The 26,622-nt window shown below is 42.1% G+C and overlaps 1 protein-coding gene across 6 annotated transcripts in view; it reads left to right on the forward strand.

The window, feature by feature from the left end:
• The window catches only part of ash1 (histone-lysine N-methyltransferase ash1), a 546,010-nt gene that overhangs the window by 296,782 nt on the left and 222,606 nt on the right, over nucleotides 1–26,622 (forward strand). For all 6 annotated transcript variants that reach the window (XM_071682098.1, XM_071682255.1, XM_071682335.1 and 3 more), the window contains 2 exons: nucleotides 4,586–4,783; nucleotides 24,303–26,489. In XM_071682098.1, the coding sequence (XP_071538199.1) occupies nucleotides 4,586–4,783; nucleotides 24,303–26,489 (2,385 nt within the window). The remainder of the gene's footprint in view (nucleotides 1–4,585; nucleotides 4,784–24,302; nucleotides 26,490–26,622) is intronic.

Raw genomic sequence — 26,622 nt, forward strand, 5'->3', positions numbered from 1 at the left:
CATAATGACCGAGTGTATGTCAATACACAGGAACATAGAAAACCAAAACCATTATAAGTGGCATAATGACCGAGTGTATGTCAGTACACAGGGACATATAGAATCAAAACCTTTATAAGTGGCAAAATGCTCGAGTTTAAGTGTGGCAACCCGTGTGAGAGCAGGTGAGTTGTGTCAGGGTGTGGAGTGAGGAGGGTATCGTGCGTCAGGGCGGGGAGTGAGGTGGGTCCCTGCGTTAAGGCGAGGAGTGAGGTGTGTACCATGCGTCAGGGCGGGGAGTGAGGTGGGTACCATGCGTCAGGGCGCGGGGAGTGAGGTGGGTACCGTGCTTCAGGGCGGAGAGTGACGTGGATACAATGCGTCAGCTCGGGGGTTGAGGTGGGTGCCTGTGTCAGGGTGGGGGCATAGGTGGGTACCGTTCGCATGAGTGGGGTTTAGGGTGGGGGCCGTGCATCAGGGCGGAGGTTAGGGGGGGGGGGGTAGACATGCGTGCCGTGCGTCAGGGCGAGAGTTGGGGTGATTGTCGTGCCTCAGGGCGGGGATTGGGATGGGTGTCTTGCGTCAGGGCTGAGGGTAGAGGTGCGTGCCGTGCATCAGGGCTGGGGTTGGGGTGGGTGCCTAGGTCAGGGCGGAGGTTGGGATGGGTCCCGTGCGTCAGGACCGGGTTTGGATGGGTGCCTAGGTCAGGGCGGGGGTTAGGTGGGTGCTTAGGTCAGGGCGGGAGTTTGGATGGGTTCCTAGGTCAGGGCGAGGGTTGTGGTGGGTTTCTAGGCCAGGGCGGGGCATGGTGTGGGTGCCTAAGTCAGGGTGGGGCATGGGGTGGGTCCCTAGGTCAGGGCAGGGCTTGGGGTGGGTATCTAGGTTAGGGCAGGGCTTGGGATGGGTGTCTAGGTTAGGGCAGGGCTTAGGATGGGTGCCATGCGTCAGGGATTCAACTGACCACGTTGGTAATAGTGTTGGCGCCGGCAGAGACATGATTCGAAGGGGAGGGATGGAGGCGGGGGGTACATCCACGTGGCTCCCTCGCATATTTTGTACTGGGTCTTGGGGTGACACAAGCCTGTTTGATGGGCGACTCTTGCTTGGGAGGTCACACCGAGACACATTCCTACCTCAGCTGGGGAGGTCATACTGGGACTTTCCACCTCCTTCCATCCTCCTCAAGGAAAGTCACACTGGGACCTACTCCTCCCTCTACCTTTAGCTTGGGGAGGTCATACTGGTCACACCCTGCCCTCACACCGAGGCACATTCTTCCCTCAGCTGGGGGGAGTCACTTTAGGACATGCCCCTCCCTTAGCTTGGGAGGTCACACCAGGACACATCCCTACCTCAGCTGGGAGGTCTTCACAGGCTACACCCCTTCTTCCATCCTCTTCAAGGTAAGCTGCACTGGGACACACTCCTCCCTCCACATTCAACTGGAGGAAGTCACACTGGGACGCACCTCTCCCTCAGCTTGAAGGTCACACCAGGACACACCCTTCCCTTAGCTGGGGAGGTCACACCAGGACATGCTCTTCCTCCAGCTGGAGAGGTCACACTAGGACTTCACCCTCAGCTGGGAGGTTACACCAGGACACACCCTCCCTAAGTGGGAGACATCACACTAGGACACACCCCTCCCTCGGCTAGGAAGGTCACACAGGGACATGCCACTTCCTCCACCTTCATATGAGGAGGTCACACCAGGCCACATTCTCCCTTCCACCTTCAGTTGGGAGGTCATACCTTGGCATATCCCTTTCTCCACCCTCAGCTGGAGAGAATAAAAGACACCCCACCCTGCTTCCTCTGCTAGAAGGTCACACCAGGACACATATCCCTCTACTCGAAAGGTCACACCATGACACATCCTTCCCTCTACTGAGGAGGTCACACTGAGCCACACCCCTCCTTGTAGCGTCTGCTGGGGAGGTCGTGGCAAGACAAACCCCTCACTCTACCCACTTATGAGGAGGTCACACCATAACACATCCCAGTTTTGAACCTTAGCTGGGAAAATCAAAAGATGCACTCATTCTTCCACCTTCTGTAAGGGAGGTCGCACTGGGACATGCATCTTCCTCCATTCTTTGTTTGGAGATCACATCAGGACATGCCCTTTCCCCCATCCTCTGCTGGGGAGGTCACATTGGGACATGCCCTTCCCTCCATCTTCTGCTGGAGAGGTCACACAGGACATGATGTTCCCTCCACTGTTAGGGAGGTCACACTGAGACACACCCATGCTCTTCTGGGAGGTCATGCTGAGACATGCCTTCCCTTCAAGTTCAGGTGGGGAGGTTATACCAGAATACACTTCTTCCCCCACCCTTTACTTGGGATGTTTTACTGGAACACACCCCTCCCTTTACCCCTCTGTTGAGGAGGTCACACCAGGACATGCTTCCATCTCCATTCTCTGGTGGGAGGTCACACTGGGACACATCCCTCACTCTGTTCTTTACTTGGGGAGTCACACTGGAACATACCCCTCTCGACATTCTCTGCTGAGAGGGGAGAAAGAATACTTGCCACATATTCCCTGCGTGTTGTAAAAGGCGACTAAACGGAGAGGGAAGCGGGTGCTTGAAATCCTCCCCTCTCGTTTTTTTTAATCTTCCAAAAGAAGGAACAGAGAAGGGGGCCAGGTGAGGATATTCCCCCAGTGGCTCAGTCCTCTGTTCTTAACGCTACGTCGCTATTGTGGGATATGGCGAATAGTATGAAAGAAAAAGTAAGATATATATATATATATATATATATATATTTTTTTTTTTTTTTTTTTTTATACCTCGTCGCTGTCTCCCGCGTTTGCGAGGTAGCGCAAGGAAACAGACGAAAGAAATGGCCCAACCCCCCCCCATACACATGTACATACACACGTCCACACACGCAAATATACATACCTACACAGCTTTCCATGGTTTACCCCGGACGCTTCACATGCCTTGATTCAATCCACTGACAGCACGTCAACCCCTGTATACCACATCGCTCCAATTCACTCTATTCCTTGCCCTCCTTTCACCCTCCTGCATGTTCAGGCCCCGATCACACAAAATCTTTTTCACTCCATCTTTCCACCTCCAATTTGGTCTCCCTCTTCTCCTCGTTCCCTCCACCTCCGACACATATATCCTCTTGGTCAATCTTTCCTCACTCATTCTCTCCATGTGCCCAAACCACTTCAAAACACCCTCTTCTGCTCTCTCAACCACGCTCTTTTTATTTCCACACATCTCTCTTACCCTTACGTTACTTACTCGATCAAACCACCTCACACCACACATTGTCCTCAAACATCTCATTTCCAGCACATCCATCCTCCTGCGCACAACTCTATCCATAGCCCACGCCTCGCAACCATATAACATTGTTGGAACCACTATTCCTTCAAACATACCCATTTTTGCTTTCCGGGATAATGTTCTCGACTTCCAAACATTCTTCAAGGCTCCCAGAATTTTCACCCCCTCCCCCACCCTATGATTCACTTCCGCTTGCATGGTTCCATCTGCTGCCAGATCCACTCCCAGATATCTAAAACACTGTATTTCCTCCAGTTTTTCTCCATTCAAACTTACCTCCCAATTGACTTGACCCTCAACCCTACTGTACCTAATAACCTTGCTCTTATTCACATTTACTCTTAACTTTCTTCTTTCACACACTTTACCAAACTCAGTCACCAGCTTCTGCAGTTTCTCGCATGAATCAGCCACCAGCGCTGTATCATCAGCGAACAACAACTGACTCACTTCCCAAGCTCTCTCATCCCCAACAGACTTCATACTTGCCCCTCTTTCCAAAACTCTTACATTCACCTCCCTAACAACCCCATCCGTAAACAAATTAAACAACCATGGAGACATCACACACCCCTGCCGCAAACCTACATTCACTGAGAACCAATCACTTTCCTCTCTTCCTACATGTACACATATTTGCAATTTCCTGTGATAGCAAGGTAGCATCAAGAATAGATGACTGAGCCTCAGAGGGAGAAATCCCCAATTGGCCCAAATCTCTGTTCCTTCTTTTGGAAAAGTAGAATAGGAGCGAAGGATTTCCAGACCTGCTCTCTGACCTCTTTTAGTCGGCTTTTAGAACACACAGGGAATACATGGCCTGGGCAGTATTCTTTTTCCTAATCTCCAGGGCATGTGGAATGTCTGGGGTAAACCATGGGAAGATTTGTGGGGCCTGTATTGAGTTAGGGAACTGTGGTGTCAATGCATTACACATGACAGCTAGAGACTGAGTGGGAGCAAATGTGGCCTTTTTTTATCTGTTTTCCTCGAGCTACCTTGCTTCAAGGGGCGGTGATGCTGTTAGCTATGGGGTAGGATGGCACCAGTAATGTATAAAGGCAAGCAAGTGTGAATATATACATGTGTATTTATTGTATTATGTCTGTGTATGTTTATGTATATATAAATGTGTATATGTTGATATGTGTGTGTTTGTTGATGTATGAATTGCTAAGTTGGATTATTTACCAAGAAATTCAGTATTAAAACACATTTAAATATACCTCATTTGCAGATGATTGTAAGACAAAAGCTCCTTCTGGTAGTTAATTTTAGGTGACTTTTTGCAGGGTGGCGGTGTGAAGGGAGACATGAGAGTCCCGGCAGCATCTGTATACCGAACAGGTGGCGTGGGAGGTGTGGTGGGCTGTGTTGGGGTGGCAGCATCTACCCCTGCTGCACATCCACACATCGACCACGATGAAGAGCAGATATCACGCCTCGCCCACCACCTCTCTCAGATCTCCAACGACCATGATGGTCTGCAGGTAATAAGTTGTTGTAGTTTCGGGATTTAGTTTATATTTTTTTATTTTTTTGTGTGAATAATACCAATTTAATGCTCATACCAGGTGAGCATCATGCAATAGCCCTACCCCCTTGCAAAATTTTATCTTAGCTGCTTGTAGGTAGGTACTTTTTCTTAAAAATGCGTTGCTGCAAAAGGCAACATTATTGTAAATCAGACAAGATGTGGAATAAGCACTGTCCACTAACTCTTGACTCAGGCATTGACCTTGAAGGTTTCTCAACAAGGAAGATGCAGAGTTATTTAATCTGCAAGAATACCATGGAAAATGCTAAAAATAAATCAGACTTAATATATATGGGAGCCCAGTCAGGAAGCATGGTAGCCATTTAATACCTTACCAGGAGAAATTAGAAACATGATTGGAATAACTACAGCAACATTTCAAAGAAGATTTGACAGTGTCGAAGTCAGTCCCAGATGAACCCAGAATAGTTAATTATGTAATGCAAAGGAAGCATGACAACCTCTTCCCTTCATCCAGAGGTCTCCAGCTAAGGGCATTGTTATCAACTTACGTTGCAGTACCTTACTTCACCTTTTCATTCTGATTGTACTATAGCTGTCTCTCTTTTAGATGAAGCAAATCCCTTTGGTTCTTGGGTTTCTTCAATTGTTGTAAGTTTTGTTGTCCATATTTTTTTATTTTTCATTAAAATTTCTTTTTCTCGTGGGTGCATGTATTCTGTTTTTTTCCTAGATCCACTTCTAAATTTGTTTTTCACTCCTTTGGTTCATAATAACAGATGAAGTTGAACTAGTTCAGGAATCTGATCACTTCCTCATTGTCATCCACTACAACCAACACTTTTTCCTGATGAGTAAAGCTGGTAGGCATGTGATTCACCATATATATATCCTTTTAATGGAATCAAAAGATATTTTGGCATCAGAGCTATGTTTTCTTAATATTTCTTTTAGTTATTTTTGTTTTTCTAGCTACATGCTTAATGTGAAGCTGATGCATTTTGTGCCATACTCCTCTTGGATATAATGCAAATTATCCCTAGCTGATGAAAGTGCCCAAAAAAGGACAATAAGCAGCAACTTGGTGTGCTTTATTTAAGAAAAAAGATATACTGGAATCTAGCCAGTGTCACACATTGCAAGTTCTAACATGGATCAAATACTGAAATTCATGTGTGTATATATATATAGATGTATATTTATTTATTATATTTATCTTGCTTTGTCGCTGTCTCCCGCGTTTGTGAGGTAGCGCAAGGAAACAGATGAAATAAATGGCCCAACCCACCCCCATACACATGTATATACATACACGTCCACACACGCAAATATACATACCTATACATCTCAGTGTACACATATAATATATATACACACACAGACATATATACACATGTACATAATTCATAGTCTGCCGTTATTTATTCCCATCGCCACCTCGTCACACATGGAATAACATCCCCCTCCCCCCTCATGTGTGTGAGGTAGCGCTAGGAAAAGACAGCAAAGGCCCCATTCGTTCACACTCAGTCTCTAGCTGTCATGTAATAATGCCCAAAACTACAGCTCCCTTTCCACATCCAGGGCCCACAGAACTTTCCATGGTTTACCCCAGACGCTTCACATGCCCTGATTCAATCCATTGACAGCACGTCAACCCTGGTATAGCACATCATTCCAATTCACTCTATTCCTTGCCCGCCTTTCACCCTCCTGCATGTTCAGGCCCCGATCACTCAAATTCTTTTTCACTCCATCTTTCCACCTCCAATTTGGTCTCCCACTTCTCCTCGTTCCCTCCACCTCCGACACATATATCCTCTTGGTCAATCTTTCCTCACTCATTCTGTCCATGTGACCAAACCATTTCAAAACACCCTCTTCTGCTCTCTCAACCACGCTCTTTTTATTTCCACACATCTCTCTTACCTTTACATTGCTTACTCGATATACATATATTTTTTTTTTCTTTTTTTTTTTGCTTTGTCGCAGTCTCCCGCGTTTGCGAGGTAGCGCAAGGAAACAGACGAAAGAAATGGCCCAACCCACCCCCATACACAATGTATATACATACACGTCCACACACGCAAATATACATACCTATACATCTCAATGTACACATATATATACACACACAGACACATACATATATACCCATGCACACAATTCACACTGTCTGCCTTTATTCATTCCCATCGCCACCTCGCCACACATGGAATACCATCCCCCTCCCCCCTCATGTGTGCGAGGTAGCACTAGGAAAAGACAACAAAGGCCCCATTCGTTCACACTCAGTCTCTAGCTGTCATGCAATAATGCCCGAAACCACAGCTCCCTTTCCACATCCAGGCCCCACACAACTTGCCATGGTTTACCCCAGACGCTTCACATGCCCTGATTCAATCCACTGACAGCACGTCAACCCCGGTATACCACATCGATCCAATTCACTCTATTCCTTGCCTGCCTTTCACCCTCCTGCATGTTCAGGCCCCGATCACACAAAATCTTTTTCACTCCATCTTTCCACCTCCAATTTGGTCTCCCACTTCTCCTCGTTCCCTCCACCTCCAACACATATATCCTCTTGGTCAATCTTTCCTCACTCATTCTCTCCATGTGCCCAAACCATTTCAAAACACCCTCTTCTGCTCTCTCAACCATGCTCTTTTTATTTCCACACATCTCTCTTACCCTTACATTACTTACTCGATCAAACCACCTCACACTACACATTGTCCTCAAACATCTCATTTCCAGCACATCCACCCTTCTGCGCACAACTCTATCCATAGCCCATGCTTCACAACCATATAACATTGTTGGAACCACTATTCCTTCAAACATACCCATTTTTGCTTTCCGAGATAATGCTCTCGACTTCCACACATTCTTCAAGGCTCCCAGGATTTTCGCCCCCTCCCCCACCCTATGATTCACTTCCGCTTGCATGGTTCCATCCACTGCCAGATCCATTCCCAGATATCTAAAACACTGTATTTCCTCCAGTTTTTCTCCATTCAAACTTACCTCCCAATTGACTTGACCCTCAACCCTACTGTACCTAATAACCTTGCTCTTATTCACATTTACTCTTAACTTTCTTCTTTCACACACTTTACCAAACTCAGTCACCAGCTTCTGCAGTTTCTCACATGAATCAGCCACCAGCGCTGTATCATCAGCGAACAACAACTGACTCACTTCCCAAGCTCTCTTATCCACAACAGACTTCATACTTGCCCCTCTTTCCAAAACTCTTGCATTCACCTCCCTAACAACCCCATCCATAAACAAATTAAACAACCATGGAGACATCACACACCCCTGCCGCAAACCTACATTCACTGAGAACCAATGACTATGGTCATGGACAAAAGTCCACTTTAAGGCTGAGCCTTGATTGAAATATAAAGGTTAATGAAAGGGAAAAATAAGAGACAAGGAAAAGTATTTACAAATTTTCGAGGAAGTTAAAGGCCTGTCTTTTAAAAAGTGCCTGGTCATAGTTATTGGGAAAGACATGAGACATTAAAGAGTTCCAAAGCTTCCAGATTTAGGGAAAGGCATGCTTATGAAAATGGTCCACCTTTAAGTTGCCCAAGGCCACACAGTAATTATTTGACGCTGCAGCTTGCCAAGTATTTTGTGGTCTAGCTAGTGGAGGAGGCATGCAAGCAACCTAAACCAGAAACTAAAGTAATACCTATAGAAGAGGAAAAGTGAGCCAGATTGCAGGCATAGGGCAAGTGGGTCTAGTTTTGAGGTTAGTCTGGGAGAGTTGATAAGTCGGACCATTTTTTACTCAACTCTGTCAAGTAAGGATTCAGACTTAGAACCAGCCCTGATGTAAGAGCTGTACTCCGTACAAGGACAGATTGAAGGCGTTTGAGGATGTGGGAGTCGAGGAGGAATTCAAAGACTTTGTAAGTATAAGATGTAAAAGCAACACTGACAGTAGGTTGATGGGTTAGAACAGTCACACTTCTTTGGGAAGGGATGTATCAATCCATGCTTCCAAGGAGTGGGTGAAGGAATGTTCGACTCATTCAAAGTAGAGTTACAGGAGAAATGAGAACCAAAGAAAGTTGCTTTGCCAGTGGGAGCGACAGCTATAGTACCATTAGAACAGAAAAGTGAAGGAAAGGTAGAGTGACAGAAGTTGTTAGCAATGCCCTTGGCTAAAGACTTCTCAGTAGATGAAGAGGGGAGGTTTTTTGCAATTACTTTGAAGGAAGGAACACTTTTGCCAGTGGATAACATATGGGCAGTGATGAATGAACGGGAGCTAGAGGACCGGAGTTTTTCCAAGCCTGATATGCTTGATCTTTTGCTTGAATAGCCTCAGAACAGGAACAGTTGACCCATGGATTGGAGGAAGAGGTTGTCTCAGAGGGAGAGTGGCTAAATGCTCCCATTCCTTCAATATTAACCTCTGCTATATGTTTGGTAGAAACAGAAGCATCACCACATAAGAGACTGTAATTTACCCTAGGAAAATTAGAAAAGGATGTTGTAAGTCATTCCAGTCAGCCTTGTTGAGGTGCCAACATTTGCTGGGGGTGGTGGGTGCTGTTAAACTAGATATAGTTATGAGAGTGAACCAGTTGGGGGCAAGATTGTCTAGTTACAACACAAAGGATTAGAGGTGAAAAACAGAACCAGAATATTTGGAGAGTGGTCACAACAGTCAGAAATATGGGTGTGGTGGGTAATGATTAGCTCTAGATCATTAAGAATGGAGAACCTTAGGGGCCTCAATTCCCCCATATCCATATGGGAGGAATTCAGCCATTCTCTATGGTGAATGTTGAAATCCCCTAGGTTGAGAATCTTGGCTCACAGGCGAGAGAATGTCATGGCCTCATAACAGGAATTTAGATAATTGAAGAAAGGTATGAAATTTGTAGAATTAGGAGAGCAGTGGGCAGAACAGTGGAAGTTAGTGACAGACCTTGAGCTAAATAACGTTAAAGTTTGGGGACTCTAGGTCCTTGAGGCTTTCGACAGGTGTGTTGATGTTAAAATAAGCACAGACACCTCCTTTGAACCAGAATCATGTGTGGAGGTTGTAGTTGGATATGAGAAAGGGCTAAAGATAACTTTAGACATTTAGGTCTCATAGAGAAGTACGATATTAGGAGAAGTTCTATACAGATGGTGTTCAACAAAAGAGAGGTTACTAGAGAGAGCACTACTCAGTAGAAACCTGCTTTTAATGGGTATTACTTACGACACATACATGAGAGTCACTTCCCACACCACAAACAAACTAAATGCCACTGAACATTTAGTTCTGAGGGCTGTTCATCAACACCATCATAACTGCATCTCACTTGCCTGGTCATCCACCTTGTCAGAAGCAGAGCAGATATAGCAAAGCCGCAGACCCCAAGAAAAAAAGAGCACTCACATCATTCACTGGCTACCTAGCAATTACAAATGCTCATCGTCTGTACAATGTAAAAAACATCCTCCTTATATAGTCACATCTCAGTATGCTATGCACTCAGGTTTTTGGAACTGGACCAGATCCACCTCATCTAAACTACATAACCAATAGCCAATCCCAATTTAGAAATGAAAATATGTACCCTTTTTCTCACTTAGCAACCTATGCTCACAGATCCCTTAACCCCCAGCAATCACAACATTGATAAAACATAAACACACCAAACTAATGCAACATCAGTGGACAATATGTTGAATCATACATCAAGTGGGAATTGAGGAGATGATAGTGGCTCAGGACAACATTCTTTGTAGTACCACGAACATGGCTTAGTTCAGTGAAAAGGTTGATCCCGTGGAACAAATAATTATGCACCCATTATAAGTTTTTGATCACTTTGAAAAAAAAAAAAAAAACTCTCTCTCTCTCTCTCTCTCTCTCTCTCTCTCTCTCTCTCTCTCTCTCTCTCTCTCTCTCTCTCTCTCTCATATTCATACACTATTCTACCTCACCTAGAGTCGTATCCTATTTCTTCTGATTAGGCATGTCAGCCTAACTAAACCCACTCTAAGCACCAACTCTGACTCTGAGGGAGCTTGGCAGTCCCCCTTTTAAAGCTTTACTGATTTTTTTTTCTTGGATAGGTACTGCTTGCTGGCTGGGATGCTCTATCTATGCTGTAGTCAAGGTTATCTTGGCCAGGGTGAAGTTGTAAATCTCTTGTACCAGATCTTTCGTTAATCAAGGGTTGATCACTCCTTCTGATGTCTCTCACATCTGGGACATAGCCTATTGGATCATAAAATTCATGTCTATCTATGTATATATCTATCTATATCTCTGATGCCTGTTTCATTTGGGAACTCTCATCAAGGGGTTGGCCACAGCAAAGGTCTCCTGTTATCCCTGACCTTACATGCCTCCCTGGCGTACTTCATTCCAAGCATTCTTCCACTGTTTATTTCCCTTCAGTGCTCTTCCACTCTATATACCCATATCACAGGCTGGCTTCCTCTCACACCATCACCTTAATTGTACCATCATTCACTCTCCTTGTAAAACTCCCCATTTTGCATTCTTTCCACATGCCCAAACCGCCTCATATTATTGTGTTTCACGCACTCAACAATTCATTCTCTTTGCACCTGCCATATTGCATCTCTCATACACCCACCTCATTTCTTTTGTCGTTTCATTAGTCATATGTCATGTTCTTCTCAAATAGCTCATATACACAGCCTGGGTTCTTGACATCTGTGACTTATTCCATGGCCATGTTTTGGATGCATATGTTAGGGATGGAAGGACTATGCAGAAACTCTCTTCTTAAAATCCATTTGGTTTTCATTTCTGCTTGGAATCACTGCACAGCTGCTCTTTGTAAAGTTAAGCACACTTTTATGAAAAAAGTGTACTGATTTGGCCTCTGTTTACATATCTTTTTGGTTCTTAACCTGTAAAGGAATGAATCCTGAAATTTTAGGGTGATCACTATAACCCAGTTTTATCAAAAATCTTATAAAAGATATTTTAGTCTTATGTGATACAGAATTCTTTGCCAACCACTGGGGTTATGTGACTCCTTGTTTGTAATTACATATTAGTATTGTGTGGAGAGGGGGTTTTACACTTTTAGGGCTCCATCTCTTGATCATTCTCTTTCATACAACCTCAAAATGTGTTTATATAGTCTGCATTAATTGTGTTGGTTCCTTTTATCCACCATTCCTATAGCAAAAGATTATTTCTTTACATCCTTATTTATGTTTCTTATTCAGTTTTATGTCCTCTGTTTGCTTTATTCCTGCTTCTCTCAAAGAACAGTTGTGTCCACATCATCAGTCTCTTTTAAAATTTTAAAGGTTTTGTGATTAGGTCACCCTCATTCATCCCTCTTCCAAAATGGGAAAATTTAAAGCCTCTAGCCTTCCCCTTAGCTTAGCTCATTTAATTCAGGTATCATCTTTGTTGCCTTCCTCTGGACCTTTTTTTTACAGCTGTGTGTTTCTGTAGGTAAGGTGGCCAAACCTGAGAACTATTGTCTAGATTTGACCAATTGTTTGATATGAATAGCTTGCTGAATATTTCTTCATCCATATATGTACTTGAAAGCTGTTTTGATATTTGCCAGCTGACAGTTTGATTTCTCAACTATTCTCCTGATGTGGAACTCTTGCAACAGGTTAGGGATGGTGTCGACTCCTAAGGCCTTTTTACAAGTTCAGTCCTGAAGCTTATTTCATGCAGGGTTATACTCTTATTGAGGCCATCTCTCGCTGTGTTCTCAATCAGATATTGTAATGTGTGACTTTTATCACTATTGCAAAGACTTTTATATGCATTATAAAGCTAGCAATCCTGAATTGCTTTGTAATTCATTTTTGCATTAGTGCTGTTTTGTAAATGTCAGCTATTTTGTCTTTGTCCAGATGTTGCTTTATCAATGAAATCATAAACTTTCCCACTTGTGCTTTTTTGTCTTCAGTAAGATGGTTGGATTTCTAAAGATGGTACCTACTAGTCCCTGCACCAATATTTTACCATAAGGCAGGAAAGCACTTTACACATCTTGCATACATTGCTTGCTTGATGATACATAAGTTCTATGCTGGTATGCAGATTATATGGTTTTTGATTTTGGGTTTATTGGGAAAGATCTCTAAGATTGTGAATAAATTATGTAAAGGTTGTTCTTCCTCACACTTGAGGAAGTTGCCAGATGTGCAATGACTAATTCTCATACTGATTTACCAATGTTTCATCCATATCCTTACCAGGATAAAAAAAATTGCTGGCTGCTGGGGGTGATATATTTTCAAGAAAATATTGAACTATATTTATGTAGTAGGGAATGAGTAGCAGTACTCCTGAAACAGGAGTTGTGGGAGTATGTTATAGAATGTAAGAAAGTAAATTCTCGATTAATATGGGTAAAACTGAAAGTTGATGGAGAGAGATGGGTGATTATTGGTGCATATGCTCCTGGGCATGAGAAGAAAGATCATGAGAGGCAAGTGTTTTGGGAGCAGCTGAATTAGTGTGTTAGTGGTTTTGATGCACGAGACCGGGTTATAGTGATGGGTGATTTGAATGCAAAGGTGAGTAATGTGGCAGTTGAGGGAATAATTTGTATACATGGGGTGTTCAGTGTTGTAAATGGAAATGGTGAAGAGCTCGTAGATTTATGTGCTCAAAAAGGACTGGTGATTGGGAATACCTGGTTTAAAAAGCGAGATATACGTAAGTATACGTATGTAAGTAGGAGAGATGGCCAGAGAGCGTTATTGGATTACGTGTTAATTGACAGGCACGCGAAAGAGAGACTTTTGGATGTTAATGTGCTGAGAGGTGCAACTGGAGGGATGTCTGATCATTATCTTGTGGAGGCTAAGGTGAAGATTTGTATGGGTTTTCAGAAAAGAAGAGTGAATGTTGGGGTGAAGAGGGTGGTGAGGAAGTACCAGGAGAGACTGAGTACAGAATGGAAAAAGGTGAGAACAATGGAAGTAAGGGGAGTGGGGGAGGAATGGGATGTATTTAGGGAATCAGTGATGGATTGCGCAAAAGATGCTTGTGGCATGAGAAGCGTGGGAGGTGGGTTGATTAGAAAGGGTAGTAAGTGGTGGGATGAAGAAGTAAGATTATTAGTGAAAGAGAAGAGAGAGGCATTTGGACGATTTTTGCAGGGAAAAAATACAATTGAGTGAGAGATGTATAAAAGAAAGAGACAGGAGGTCAAGAGAAAGGTGCAAGAGGTGAAAAAGAGGGCAAATGAGAGTTGGGGTGAGAGAGTATCATTAAATTTTAGGGAGAATAAAAAGATGTTCTGGAAGGAGGTAAATAAAGTGCGTAAGACAAGGGAGCAAATGGGAACTTCAGTGAAGGGCACAAATGGGGAAGTGATAACAAGTAGTGGTGATGTGAGAAGGAGATGGAGTGAGTATTTTGAAGGTTTGTTGAATGTGTTTGATGATAGAGTGGCAGATATAGGGTGTTTTGGTCGAGGTGGTATGCAAAGTGAGAGGGTTAGGGAAAATGATTTGGTAAACAGAGAAGAGGTAGTAAAAGCTTTGCGGAAGATGAAAGCCGGCAAGGCAGCAGGTTTGGATGGTATTGCAGTGGAATTTATTAAAAAAGGGGGTGACTGTATTGTTGACTGGTTGGTAAGGTTATTTAATGTATGTATGACTCATGGTGAGGTGCCTGAGGATTGGCGGAATGTGTGCATAGTGCCACTGTACAAAGGCAAAGGGGATAAGAGTGAGTGCTCAAATTACAGAGGTATAAGTTTGTTGAGTATTCCTGGTAAATTATATGGGAGGGTATTGATTGAGAGGATGAAGGCATGTACAGAGCATCAGATTTGGGAAGAGCAGTGTGGTTTCAGAAGTGGTAGAGGATGTGTGGATCAGGTGTTTGCTTTGAAGAATGTATATGAAAAATACTTAGAAAAGCAAATGGATTTGTATGTAGCATTTATGGATTTGGAGAAGGCATATGATAGAGTTGATAGGGATGCTCTGTGGAAGGTATTAAGAATATATGGTGTGGGAGGCAAGTTGTTAGAAGCAGTGAAAAGTTTTTATCAAGGATGTAAGGCATGTGTACATGTAGGAAGAGAAGAAAGTGATTAGTTCTCAGTGAATGTAGGTTTGCGGCAGGGGTGTGTGATGTCTCCATGGTTGTTTAATTTGTTTATGGATGGGGTTGTTAGGGAGGTGAATGCAAGAGTTTTGGAAAGAGGGGCAAGTATGAAGTCTGTTGTGGATGAGAGAGCTTGGGAAGTGAGTCAGTTGTTCGCTGATGACACAGTGCTGGTGGCTGATTCATGTGAGAAACTGCAAAAGCTGGTGACTGAGTTTGGTAAAGTGTGTGAAAGAAGAAAGTTAAGAGTAAATGTGAATAAGAGCAAGGTTATTAGGTACAGTAGGGTTGAGGGTCAAGTCAATTGGGAGGTAAGTTTGAATGGAGAAAAACTGGAGGAAGTAAAGTGTTTTAGATATCTGGGAGTGGATCTGGCAGCGGATGGAACCATGGAAGCGGAAGTGAATCATAGGATGGGGGAGGGGGCGAAAATCCTGGGAGCCTTGAAGAATGTGTGGAAGTCGAGAACATTATCTCGGAAAGCAAAAATGGGTATGTTTGAAGGAATAGTGGTTCCAACAATGTTGTATGGTTGCGAGGCGTGGGCTGTGGATAGAGTTGTGCGCAAGAGGGTGGATGTGCTGGAAATGAGATGTTTGAGGACAATGTGTGGTGTGAGGTGGTTTGATCGAGTGAGTAACGTAAGGGTAAGAGAGATGTGTGGAAATAAAAAGAGCGTGGTTGAGAGAGCAGAAGAGGGTGTTTTGAAATGGTTTGGGCACATGGAGAGAATGAGTGAGGAAAGATTGACCAAGAGGATATATGTGTCGGAGGTGGAGGGAACGAGGAGAAGTGGGAGACCAAATTGGAGGTGGAAAGATGGAGTGAAAAAGATTTTGTGTGATCGGGGCCTGAACATGCAGGAGGGTGAAAGGCGGGCAAGGAATAGAGTGAATTGGATCGATGTGGTATACCGGGGTTGACGTGCTGTCAGTGGATTGAATCAGGGCATCATCTGAAGAAATCTGAGTCCAAACATTAGTAGCAGCTGATTAGTAGAGCAAGCAGACAATTGCCTAGGAGGCCTGAATCTGCTAGTAATTTCAGAAAGTGTAAAGTTGACTCATATAGCTCCATTCCATAGTCAAGGAAGGAAAACAGTACCCTGAAACTACTAACCTGTAGAATTAACATCACATATCATTAGAAGATTTTAAGAGATTGTAGATTGACTGACTTTTAAGAATTACTTGATACAAGGTAGGGAATCAGTTTCAGTGCATTTAGATCATACCTTTCTCAGCTGCTAAGTTAGTAGAATTCTGATAAACACATATATTGCAAAAGTCTCGGAATTGTGACAGTAATATTAATAGCGCAAAATGCATAAAATAAAAATAAGTCAAGAACTGGAGAGAAGGGGCCTGCCATTCTTCAGAAAACAGATTGCAGCATATGATTTTGGATCAGGGGTGCAGTAGCATGGTTAAAGTCACTTGTTGTAAGGCAGTCTATTGCTCCCTCTGTTACATTCAAAGTGCCTCTCATTTCCCTCTGTTCAATTTCAACATATAAATCAACCATGTAATAACATAAACATGTTGGGCATAATCATATCATCCACTCTGTCCTGGAAACCCCACATAATCAACAGCACAAAATCTGCTTCACAAAAGCTTGGTACATTGTATAGGTGCCATAATTATTTTTCTTGAGCAGCTACAGTATTTCATATCTAGAAGGGTTTTATTTTTCTAGTATTGAGTACTGCTGACATATCTGGGTTCTTGATGGACCTTTCTGTAAGCACGAGTGAATGAGAAGCCTTCCATCTCATTTATTCCTTTGGTGTTATCTCTCTCCAATCATCCTTTTTTGTCCTCTGTAGTGTTGTTGCCCTATCCCCTCTCCAGCAATAATTATTTTAGCCATTGCTGTCATTGCATTTATTTCTGCTATCAAGTCATGGATCTGAGGCAAGCCTGGCTACTGCTACTCATGATTTGTGCATGAAGACTGAACACAAGGTTATTGACTGTTATGATACTTTCTTTCCTTGTACAGTAAAATTGAGGTGTTTTCTTCGTTCTTTCCTCGTTCCCTCTTTCTTTAACTGTTTAACCCCATAAGAGTCTGGTATAAAAGCACTTGTAGAGCTGTGAATAATTTCTTTGCTTTTACTCTTAGTATTTTTCTTTTCACATGAGATGGCTTTAACCAGGGTGTCTTAACCATGATATGTTGTTCTTTAAAAGCAAAATCTGTGTCTGTATCTTAGATGCTTATTCTCATCTGGAAATCCCTCAGGGGGTTGCCACAGCAATAGGTCTCTATAACTGGTGAACTCCAGTGCCACTTAATATCCTCTAGTGCTCCACCCTTAACAGGCCACTGGTAGAGGCCAAGTTTAGTGCAGTGATTGCAGAGGCTCCTACCTAATGTTCATAGTGACCATTACTACCTGCTATTCAAGCCTATTGTTTCTACCTAATGTTTTCACCTAATGCCCCTACCTAAATGTTCCTATTTAGTGCTTCTGTCTGTTGCTCCTACCAGGTTGTCAAAAGGTAGGGCTTGCACATAGCACTCACCAGAGGAAAATATATTGTTACAAAGAATGATCTGTGTTGGTTAAGTGCTGCCAAATGATATGTGTGACAAGGAGAGATTGTGTGTATGTTGACAGAATGCCAGAAGTCCACATTTGGATAAGACAGAAAGAAGAAACCCCTACCTGGATCATAATTCTGAAACTTCAAAACAAAAAAAATGCTGTTAATTTCTGGTGCCTCTACAGTAACAGCTTTCAGGGACCCATATTTTTCCATATAGTAATTCTCCTGTCTGTCATTTATCTCTAGATGCATTTTTTTGGGTATTGATTATGCAGAATTAGGGTCTTTAGCCCCAGTCATGCTGGCTGGCAAGAGGGCAAGGATGTTCTATTCTAAGTGGTATCTATTCTACCTCGCTGTCCTTACATCTCATTCTTGCTTTACTGTAAAACCTCGATTTAATGGACTAATCAGGGTGAATTGTGTCCATTAATGCCGAAAATCTGTTATATCAAGAATGTAACCTATGGGCCATTTTTTAATACAATATACAATATATAGGGCAAAGGGGATAAAGGTGAGTGTTCAAATTACAGAGATATGTTTGTTGAGTATTCCTGGGAAATTATATGGGAGGGTATTGATTGAGAGGGTGAAGGCATGTACAGAGCATCAGATTGGGAAAGAGCAGTGTGGTTTCAGAAGTGGTAGAGGATGTGTGGATCAGGTGTTTGCTTTGAAGAATGTATGTGAGAAATACTTAGAAAAACAAATGGATTTGTATGTATCATTTATGGATCTGGAGAAGGCATATGATAAAGTTGATAGAAATGCTCTGTGGAAGGTATTAAGAGTATATGGTGTGGGAGGTAAGTTGCTAGAAGCAGTGACAAGTTTTCATTGAGGATGTAAGGCATGTGTACGAGTAGGAAGAGAGGAAAGAGATTGGTTCCCAGTGAATGTCTGTTTGCGGCAGGGATGTTTGATGTCTCCTTTGGTGTTTGATTTGTTTATGGATGGGGTTGTTAGGGAAGTGAATGCAAGAGTTTTGGAGAAAGGGGCAAGTATGAAGTCTGTTGTGGATGAGAGAGCTTGGGAAGTGAGTCAGTTGTTGTTCACTGATGATACAGTGCTGGTGGCTGATTCGGGTGAGAAACTGCAGCAGTTGGTGACTAAGTTTGGTAAAATGTGTGAAAGAAGAAAGCTGAGGGTGAATGTGAATAAGAGCAAGGTAATTAGGTTCAGTAGGGTTAAGGGACAAGTCATTTAGGAGGTAAGTTTGAATGGAGAAAAACTGGAGGAAGTAAAGTGTTTTAGATATCTGGGAGTGGATTTTGCAGCGGATGGAACCATGGAAGCAGAAGTGAGTCACAGGGTGGGGGAGGGGGTGAAGGATCTGGGAGCGTTGAAGAATGTGTGGAAGGTGAGAAAGTTATTTACGAGAGCAAAATGGGTATGTTTGAAGGAATAGTGGTTCCAACAATGCTATATGGTTGTGAGGCATGAAGTGTAGATAGGGTTGTGGCGGAGGAGGGTGGATGTGTTGGAAATGAGTTGTTTGAGGGCAATATGTGTTGTGAGGTAGTTTGATAGAGTAAGTAATGAAAGGGTAAGAGATATGTGTGGTTATAAAAAGACTGTGGTTGAGAGAGCAGAAGAGGGTGTATTGAAATGGTTTGGTCACATGTAGAGAATGAGTGAGGAAAGATTGACAAAGAGGATATATGTGTCAGAGGTGGAAGGAATGAGGAGAAGTGGGTGACCAAATTGGAGGTGGAAGGATGGAGTGAAAAAGATTTTGAGTGATCGGGCCTGAACATACTGGAGGGTGAAAGGCGTGCAAGGAATAGAGTGAATTGGAACGATGTGGTATACTGGGGTCAATGTGCTGTCAATGGATTGAACCAGGGCATGTGAAGCATCTAGGGTAAACCACGGAAAGTTTAGTGGTTCCTGGATGTGGAAAGGGAGCTGTGGTTTCGGTGCATTACACATGAGAGCTAGAGACTGAGTGTTAAAGTATTTGGCCTTTCTTGTCTTTATTTAGCGCTACCTTGCACAAGCGGGGGTAGGGGGTGCCATTTCATGTGTGGCAGGGAAGCAGCGGGAATGGATGAAGGCAGCATGTATGAATATGTACATGTGTATGTATGTATATGTCTTTGTATGTATATGTATGTATGCGTTGAAATGTATAGGTATGTATATGTGCATGTGTGGGCGTGTATGTATATACATGTGTATGTGGGTGGGTTGGGCCATTCTTTCATCTGTTTCCTTGCACTGACACAGGAAACAATGACAAAGTATGATAAAATAGATAAATAGAATAACACTATATAATAATACAATTTACAGTTCACACTTTAACCCCTCTATCATTTGATGCCGTTATGAATTGTAAGGATTGCAAAATTATTTGATAGATAGGGTCACAATTCTATGTTTACTTCCTGACCAAATTGGAGGTGGAAGGATGGAGTGAAAAAGATGTTTGAGGCAGACACAGACTGAAGCAAAGCAAGTATACCCCACACTACCAAAAGCAAGTGTGATATGAATTGCGCTTGGTGCACCATTTGAGATTTTGAATTTTTTTTATATTATTATTGATTAATGTATTATTGAAATCCAAAATGCATTAAATTGGGGTCCGTTAAATTGAGGGTTTAATCCATATAAAAACAAAGATAAATACACATTACAGCCTTGTACAGTCAGCTGGGAAAGTATCGTTACAGCTGGGAACAATGAAAATCAGAGAAGAGCACTATGTCATGTTTGAAGGGTTGGTAAGCCTGTTTCAGAGGTGCTGCAACTAATGATGGTATAACATTTGTAGTTCCCTCATGTTATTTCTCTACTTTTCATACCTGTTCTTACAGCCATACCAAACATAATAACATTTGTAGTTCCTTCATGTTATTTCTTTACTTTTCATACCTGTTCTTACAGCCATACCACACTTGTATCGAAACTTGAAACTTCCAGCTGCAGAAGTTGTCAATTCATACTTTAAGAATGGCCATAATTCACTCTTATGTAGAGGTCAGTAAGGGCAGGAATTACTGACACTGCATACAGCTGGGTTTGGATTTGTGTCAAAACTGTTGACACATGGAACACCATGATAGTCACTATTGTCAACTCCTGTGAAGATTATGGTGTGCGAGCAACTGTTGTCACTCTGAACAGGGAGGGGTTTAGGTTTGGAGAAATTTCACAGAGACTTGTGTGTCAATGCCCGCTGTTTCACGCTGGGTTTTAGCAACACGCATATATGACCCTATTGCCACATCCTCCTAAATATCCCGATTTTAATCCCGAAGAACATGTTTGGGCATCCCTGACGAGGGCAATGAGGAACACCTGTATTAGTTGTTACCATGATGAGGTTGTCTTTGCTGCTCTGCAGGTATGGGCAAACCTACATGGCCCAGATGGACACAACCATACATCTTCATTGGTGGCTTCCATGCCACATAGACTCAACTGTGTGCTTGACATAGGGGGTTCCTACAGCAAATATTAAACTGTTTCCAAACATTTCTGGTTTTCCATACTTGAAGTAAGTCATATCTCAGGTGGATCATTATTTACATGACTTGTTAATAATTTACAACTGGCATTATATGGTTTCATTATATAGGATATCTGTCTTATGTGATGCACTCACTGTCGACCCACAGGCATCAGCATTGCCAGTTTATCCATTCATTTTCTTTTTTTTCATTGTTTAAGCAAGCCTTACTCAGATGTCTTCAGTCACTTATTGAAGTTTCAGGTATCCTCTAACATCTGTTATTGAGGCAAGCTGAAAACAAATAATCACATAATGTGTCTGTTTGCCATACCTGACAAGAATCACCCTTACAAACTAGCATGTGTTGGTCACTGCTACATGCACAATTTCACATTACGAGATGACATGGGTACCATGCCATTTATGTGTTCTATTATGAATTACAATTGCAGTGACATATACAAATAAGCATACAAGGATGTGTGTATCACTGCCAAATCCACATTTTCCCATATAAGGCATACACAGGGATATCAACGTGACACAAGAGTCATGACCTCTTGTCAGTTTCTTTCATCTGTTGTGTCATTTCAGTATGACACTGAAAGTATAACGAACTTTCCCAGTCGTCTGTACATCATTTTTAGATGATACAAGAGTAAGTATTAAAATCTCATCTGTAGAAGATATTGATTGATTTCATTTGGACATGGGTCAAGTCTTGCAGTGGGCATTTGAAAATAACATGTTCTTTAAAAGAGGTGGACTTCAGCTACTTCGTCCAGGAAAGTGAAGAAACAAACTTGTGCTCAGGGAATGATTATTATGATACCTCCATCTTTCCTGGAACAGGGAAAATGTGGAATCCTGTTCCTTCTTTCATCTTTCTCCCTCTTCCTGTAACCTTTCTACCATTAACAATTAGGTGTGCACACACCTCTTGTTTTCCTCTTACTTTTTCATCGGAGATGGCCTTGCTTTGGGAATGTTTTGCCCTTATTATGTTGGTCTCTATCAGAAAGATATCATGACATAAGTGATCATTATAACTTGAAAAAGTAATGTAAAAGATCTAAGAATAGTGAAATGATAATCACCTTTAGTGAACATCAACAAAGCAACCTTTGCCTTTTCAAAGAATATGGTAATCTGGATTTTGTGAATCAAAAGTTGTCAGTACAACAACAGAAACTATTGTAAGCATCCAAGCCTTTAAACTGTTTTCTATACTAACAGCAAGCATTTGAAATTTGATGGACCACACACTGGTCAACTTACAAATACTTATGTTGATTTTAGGGGTTCATCTGCATATGCAATTTAGTGCATTACCAAATTAGCTTGCTACCTTTCTTTCTTGCTTGGTGTTTAAGACCATGTTTCATAGGCCTAGATGCTTTTTAAAACTTGGCTGATCTAATTTATATTAGCAGATATCAAACCAGCTTATCCCCACTGAACTGCCTGTGATGTTTCTGATACTTGGGAGCTTTTGAGTTTAGGATTTTGAGGCTTTGGATATTGACACACTTTTGTCCTATTGTAGTTATGGCACCTCTTGATTTTAGTGATATTTTATGCAATTTTCCATAATTGTTATGCCAATTGTGTATGTTTTTTTAAGTGTGTATTGGGAACCATGCCCTCTACAATTTTTGTTGTGTGTAGATTACATATAACTTGTCCCTGCACGAAAGAGTAGAAGTTAGGTGCATTTCATCACTCTTGGCATTTTTTGTTTTTTACAGGTACTGTAGGCCAGAAATCATCCATTTGTGCTTGAAACTTGTAGTTCTCTTTTTTGATAGGTTAAGTTAGCTTGTGGTAGGGTTCTGCTCTGAATAGCACTTAGGAGTCTGTTTTAATATTACTTCTCTCAACTTGGAGGTTCACAATGTCTTGCATACCTTTATCTTTGAGGAGGTAAAGGAAGTTCACAATATCCTGCCTGCCAATTCCTTTGAGGAGGTAACATTTATGTTCTTGTCTTCATTAAGAGGAAGATGATTATACTAAATTACTCAAGCTGTTTTATGTTAACCTTTATATTAAAATCATTTTTGAAAAATATCTGCAAAAAATACCAGACTAGTTAGGCTCTGGCCTCAAACAGCCTTATTTATTAGAGATGCAACTGTGCAGCTTCGTTTTTAGATTAAAGTAAGATATCATAGAAAAGAGGAGTAAAAGTTAAAGGAATGATTTTGTTAACTTTACTACATCAGGCACATCAATGCAACTATTGCTATTCCAAAGAAGATGGAAGGTTATAACGAGTTTGTAAACCTCCTCATTAGGGAATGTAGAGTTGATGATGATACTTTTCCAAGCCCTCTAACTCTCCAGATTAGAATAGTATTATGTGTTAATCTACTAGCTAACATTACTTTTAAAGGCAGATGGTATCGATGAATTGGAAAATGTGTACAGAATTGTGACTTTGCAAATATTAGAACTGTTATGTACCCTTCTTAACCTGGACACTCAATGCTGGTCCACCATGAACTTGACAAATCAAATCATGCCAATATCTGGACTTTGTTTATGTCTCAGGAGAAAAGTTAAAGAAGGGCACCATTCCATGATGTAGATGTTTTGTCTGAGTGGTGTGATTAATGGTGTGCACCTTTTTTCCCCTAAACTTGGAATACATCATGAATCCAGACCAAGTAGTTCATGTTTGGGAGGATATTGTCCAGATTTGGGAGGACAGTTTTTTCTCCCAAAACACTAGAATACAACCCAGTCCCTTGCTCATCATTTAGTCCTGGTTTGGGGAATACTGTTTTGGGAAAGACTGAAATTTCTCTTATACTTAGTTCTTTTGAGATCAAACTGTAGGGAAATCATGATTCATTCATGGAAAACCTATAAGGTCAGACCCCATGTCTGTGCTGAAAACTCACTGACAAGACAGGCATGGAAAGATGTTAAGACTTCAGGAAAGCAGCAGCAATAGAAAGCAAAGACACCATAAACAAAATAAGTAAAATTGATAGGTAAATTCAATGGCCGGAAGAGCAGTGCTCTTCCTGAAAATATTAGACCAGTTAGTGGAAAAATTCAAGAACTCGAAAGGTAAGTATCTAAAGAGTGTATCCTAAAAGCTAGAGAACAATGATATGTATAGGCCTCTGAGCCATGGCCTAAGATAGCCTGGCTGACCAGAAGAACAGCATTGCAGTTTGGTATCAGACCAAGCTGAGAAGGTAGAGGCAACCATCCAGGTTAGATTTAAGGTCCATATAAGGTAAGGTAAGCAGATTGCAGAGGTTCCCAAGTTAATAGCTGACTAACAGTCTTTCATGTATATAGATTCCTTACGTTGATAACTCGCAAAATTGGTACTTTCTTTCATCTTGTTTTTCTCATTGATTTTTTTTTTTTTGCTTTTCAGGTGCTGGACCAGGAAGACTTGGCTGCATTGTTACCAGATGTGACCACTGGTAGTGGCCACCAAGATGGATCATCTGTCTCTCTTGATGGATTCACTGATGATGTTGTAGTGTCTCGAACAGGCTCTGACACTGAAGGGGATGAACATGGCTCTGATGTGGCTGGTGATGACGACGATGATGATTTACCTGATGTTATTGTGCGTGAAGCTATTAATTCAATTGTGGGGGAAGAGGCTGCACTTAAGTTTAATACGGTGCTTATGGATGATTTGGATGATGTTGATAGTCGAAATCGGGCTCGCCATCACCAGCACTCACAACAGCAGCAGGGCCAAAGTCGAATGGGGCAGCAACAGCGTCCAGCAAGAAGTCCTAGGGCAGAAACAGGTTCCAGAAATCGAGATGAAGTAGTTCTTGGAGATAAGAGGAGAAGAGGTCGGCCACCTCGGTCTGTAATTATAGGAAAGGATGCTCATCAAGAAGAAGATCCAGATCCCCCTCCCATGCCAGAATTAGAGAGCTTTGTCCCGTTAGACTGCAATGTTTCTAATGTTTCCCCAGATAGTGGTATACAGTCCGTGAGTGGCTCTCCTTTGCACCACATTGGTTCCCCACCACACCATCATTCTCCATTATATAGTGCAGGCAAGACTGGTGATGGCTCAGGTAGTCATAGTCGTCCATATTCACCTACATTAGTTTGTCAAGATTCACCCCCACCACCCACTTTGCTACCAGCTGTTACTCCCCCTCATTTGTTAAGCTCTCCTCATTATGATTATGACTCCCCAAACTCCCCACAAATGCCAGCTCTTAAGTGTCAGGTAGATCCACCTCCAATATTGCAGCCTGATTGTGCAAAAAGAGCTAGTCTCGAGGAACAAGGTACACTAAAAAAGAGAGGACCAGGTCGACCAAAGAAACATCCGGACAGGCCCAAGCGACCGAGAGGGAGACCAAAAGGATCTAAAAACAAAAGACCAAAGAATGTGGAGGGAACTTCTGTAATAGATTTCAAGGATAATGTCCAAAAACTCTTGAAAGACTCTGATAGCTTCAAGTGTTGTAGAAGTGAACTTGGATTTAATGGACCAGTAACCCATATGTTGAGTGTGTGTAGCGATGATATAGATACTGAGGACCTTCCCCCACCTCCAGAACCTATCCCTCCCTTGAGACGTGGACCTGGGAGACCCAAAAAGATCCCTCCAGTACTAGAACCCAGTGTGCCGCTCCAAGAACCACAGATACACAAAGTACAAAATGAGCACAAAGCAGAGGCTTGTGCTGAAGATAGTGCCAATTTTTCTAGTGCCAAGCCAGAAATCCAAGTAGTCAATTTTGAGCCATCCAATTCCCTGAAATACAATAAAAAAACAAGAGACAAAGTTTTGAAAGGGAAGAGGCCAGTAGGACGGCCAAGAAAATATCCCAAAAGAGAGGACCAAAATTCACCAAGTAACTTACCTGCCACTGCAGCTAGTAAAAAGTGTTTTAGTGAAAGAATAATGCACAAAATTATTAATGAAAAGGTTCGTAATAGTGAAAAATCTGATAAATTATCTGTCCGAGATGAGGGTACTGAAGGTTCTGGGGAACCATTCAATGATCCCTATACATTTCAAGAACATCCAATAGGAAGCATCCAGGAAACTGAAAGAAAACATCAGAAGAAATTTATAAAACCAAAGTTTAATAGTGAAGGTATACCTTTGGAAGGGAGGAAGAAAAGGGGAAGAAAGAAAGAATTACCTGCTATCTTTGAAAAAGTATATGGAAGTCAGGATTTAAAAACTAAGATTAAGAGTGAAAATTGTAAGCCGTCGTTTTGTGCTGCTACGTTAACATTCAAACAGATACATAAAAAGAAAAAGAAAAAACCAAAGCACTTCAAGAGCAAGCATAAGAATATTGTAGACCCAGTGTTCCTTGCTGACTTGGAAGATCTCACTAGAGGTATACAGCAATGCTCAATATCTAAAGTACCAATCCTTCAACAAACCAAACCCGGTGAAGTACTCCTGCCCTCAATATTTCGCTTAAGAAAAGTATCTCTAGCTGCTAAGAAGCGCCGTGGTAGTGAAAAGACAAGAACAAGTGATAGGGAATCAGGAACTGAAGGGGAAAGTGGCAAGGAGAAAGCATCAGGCAAAAGAAAAAAGAAACTACAAGAGGTGCCAAAACAGGTAAGCTGTCACTAGAATGATCCATTTTGTATGAAGAATTGTTGTCTGATCTCATTATTAGATTAAGGGAAACTAGTGGATAGGAAGGCAAATGAAGTTCTCAGCATGTGCTTTGAGCTTTTTATTAGTTATT

This window comes from Panulirus ornatus, chromosome 1 (genome assembly GCF_036320965.1).
Source record: "Panulirus ornatus isolate Po-2019 chromosome 1, ASM3632096v1, whole genome shotgun sequence".
Taxonomy (NCBI): Eukaryota; Metazoa; Arthropoda; class Malacostraca; order Decapoda; family Palinuridae; genus Panulirus; species Panulirus ornatus.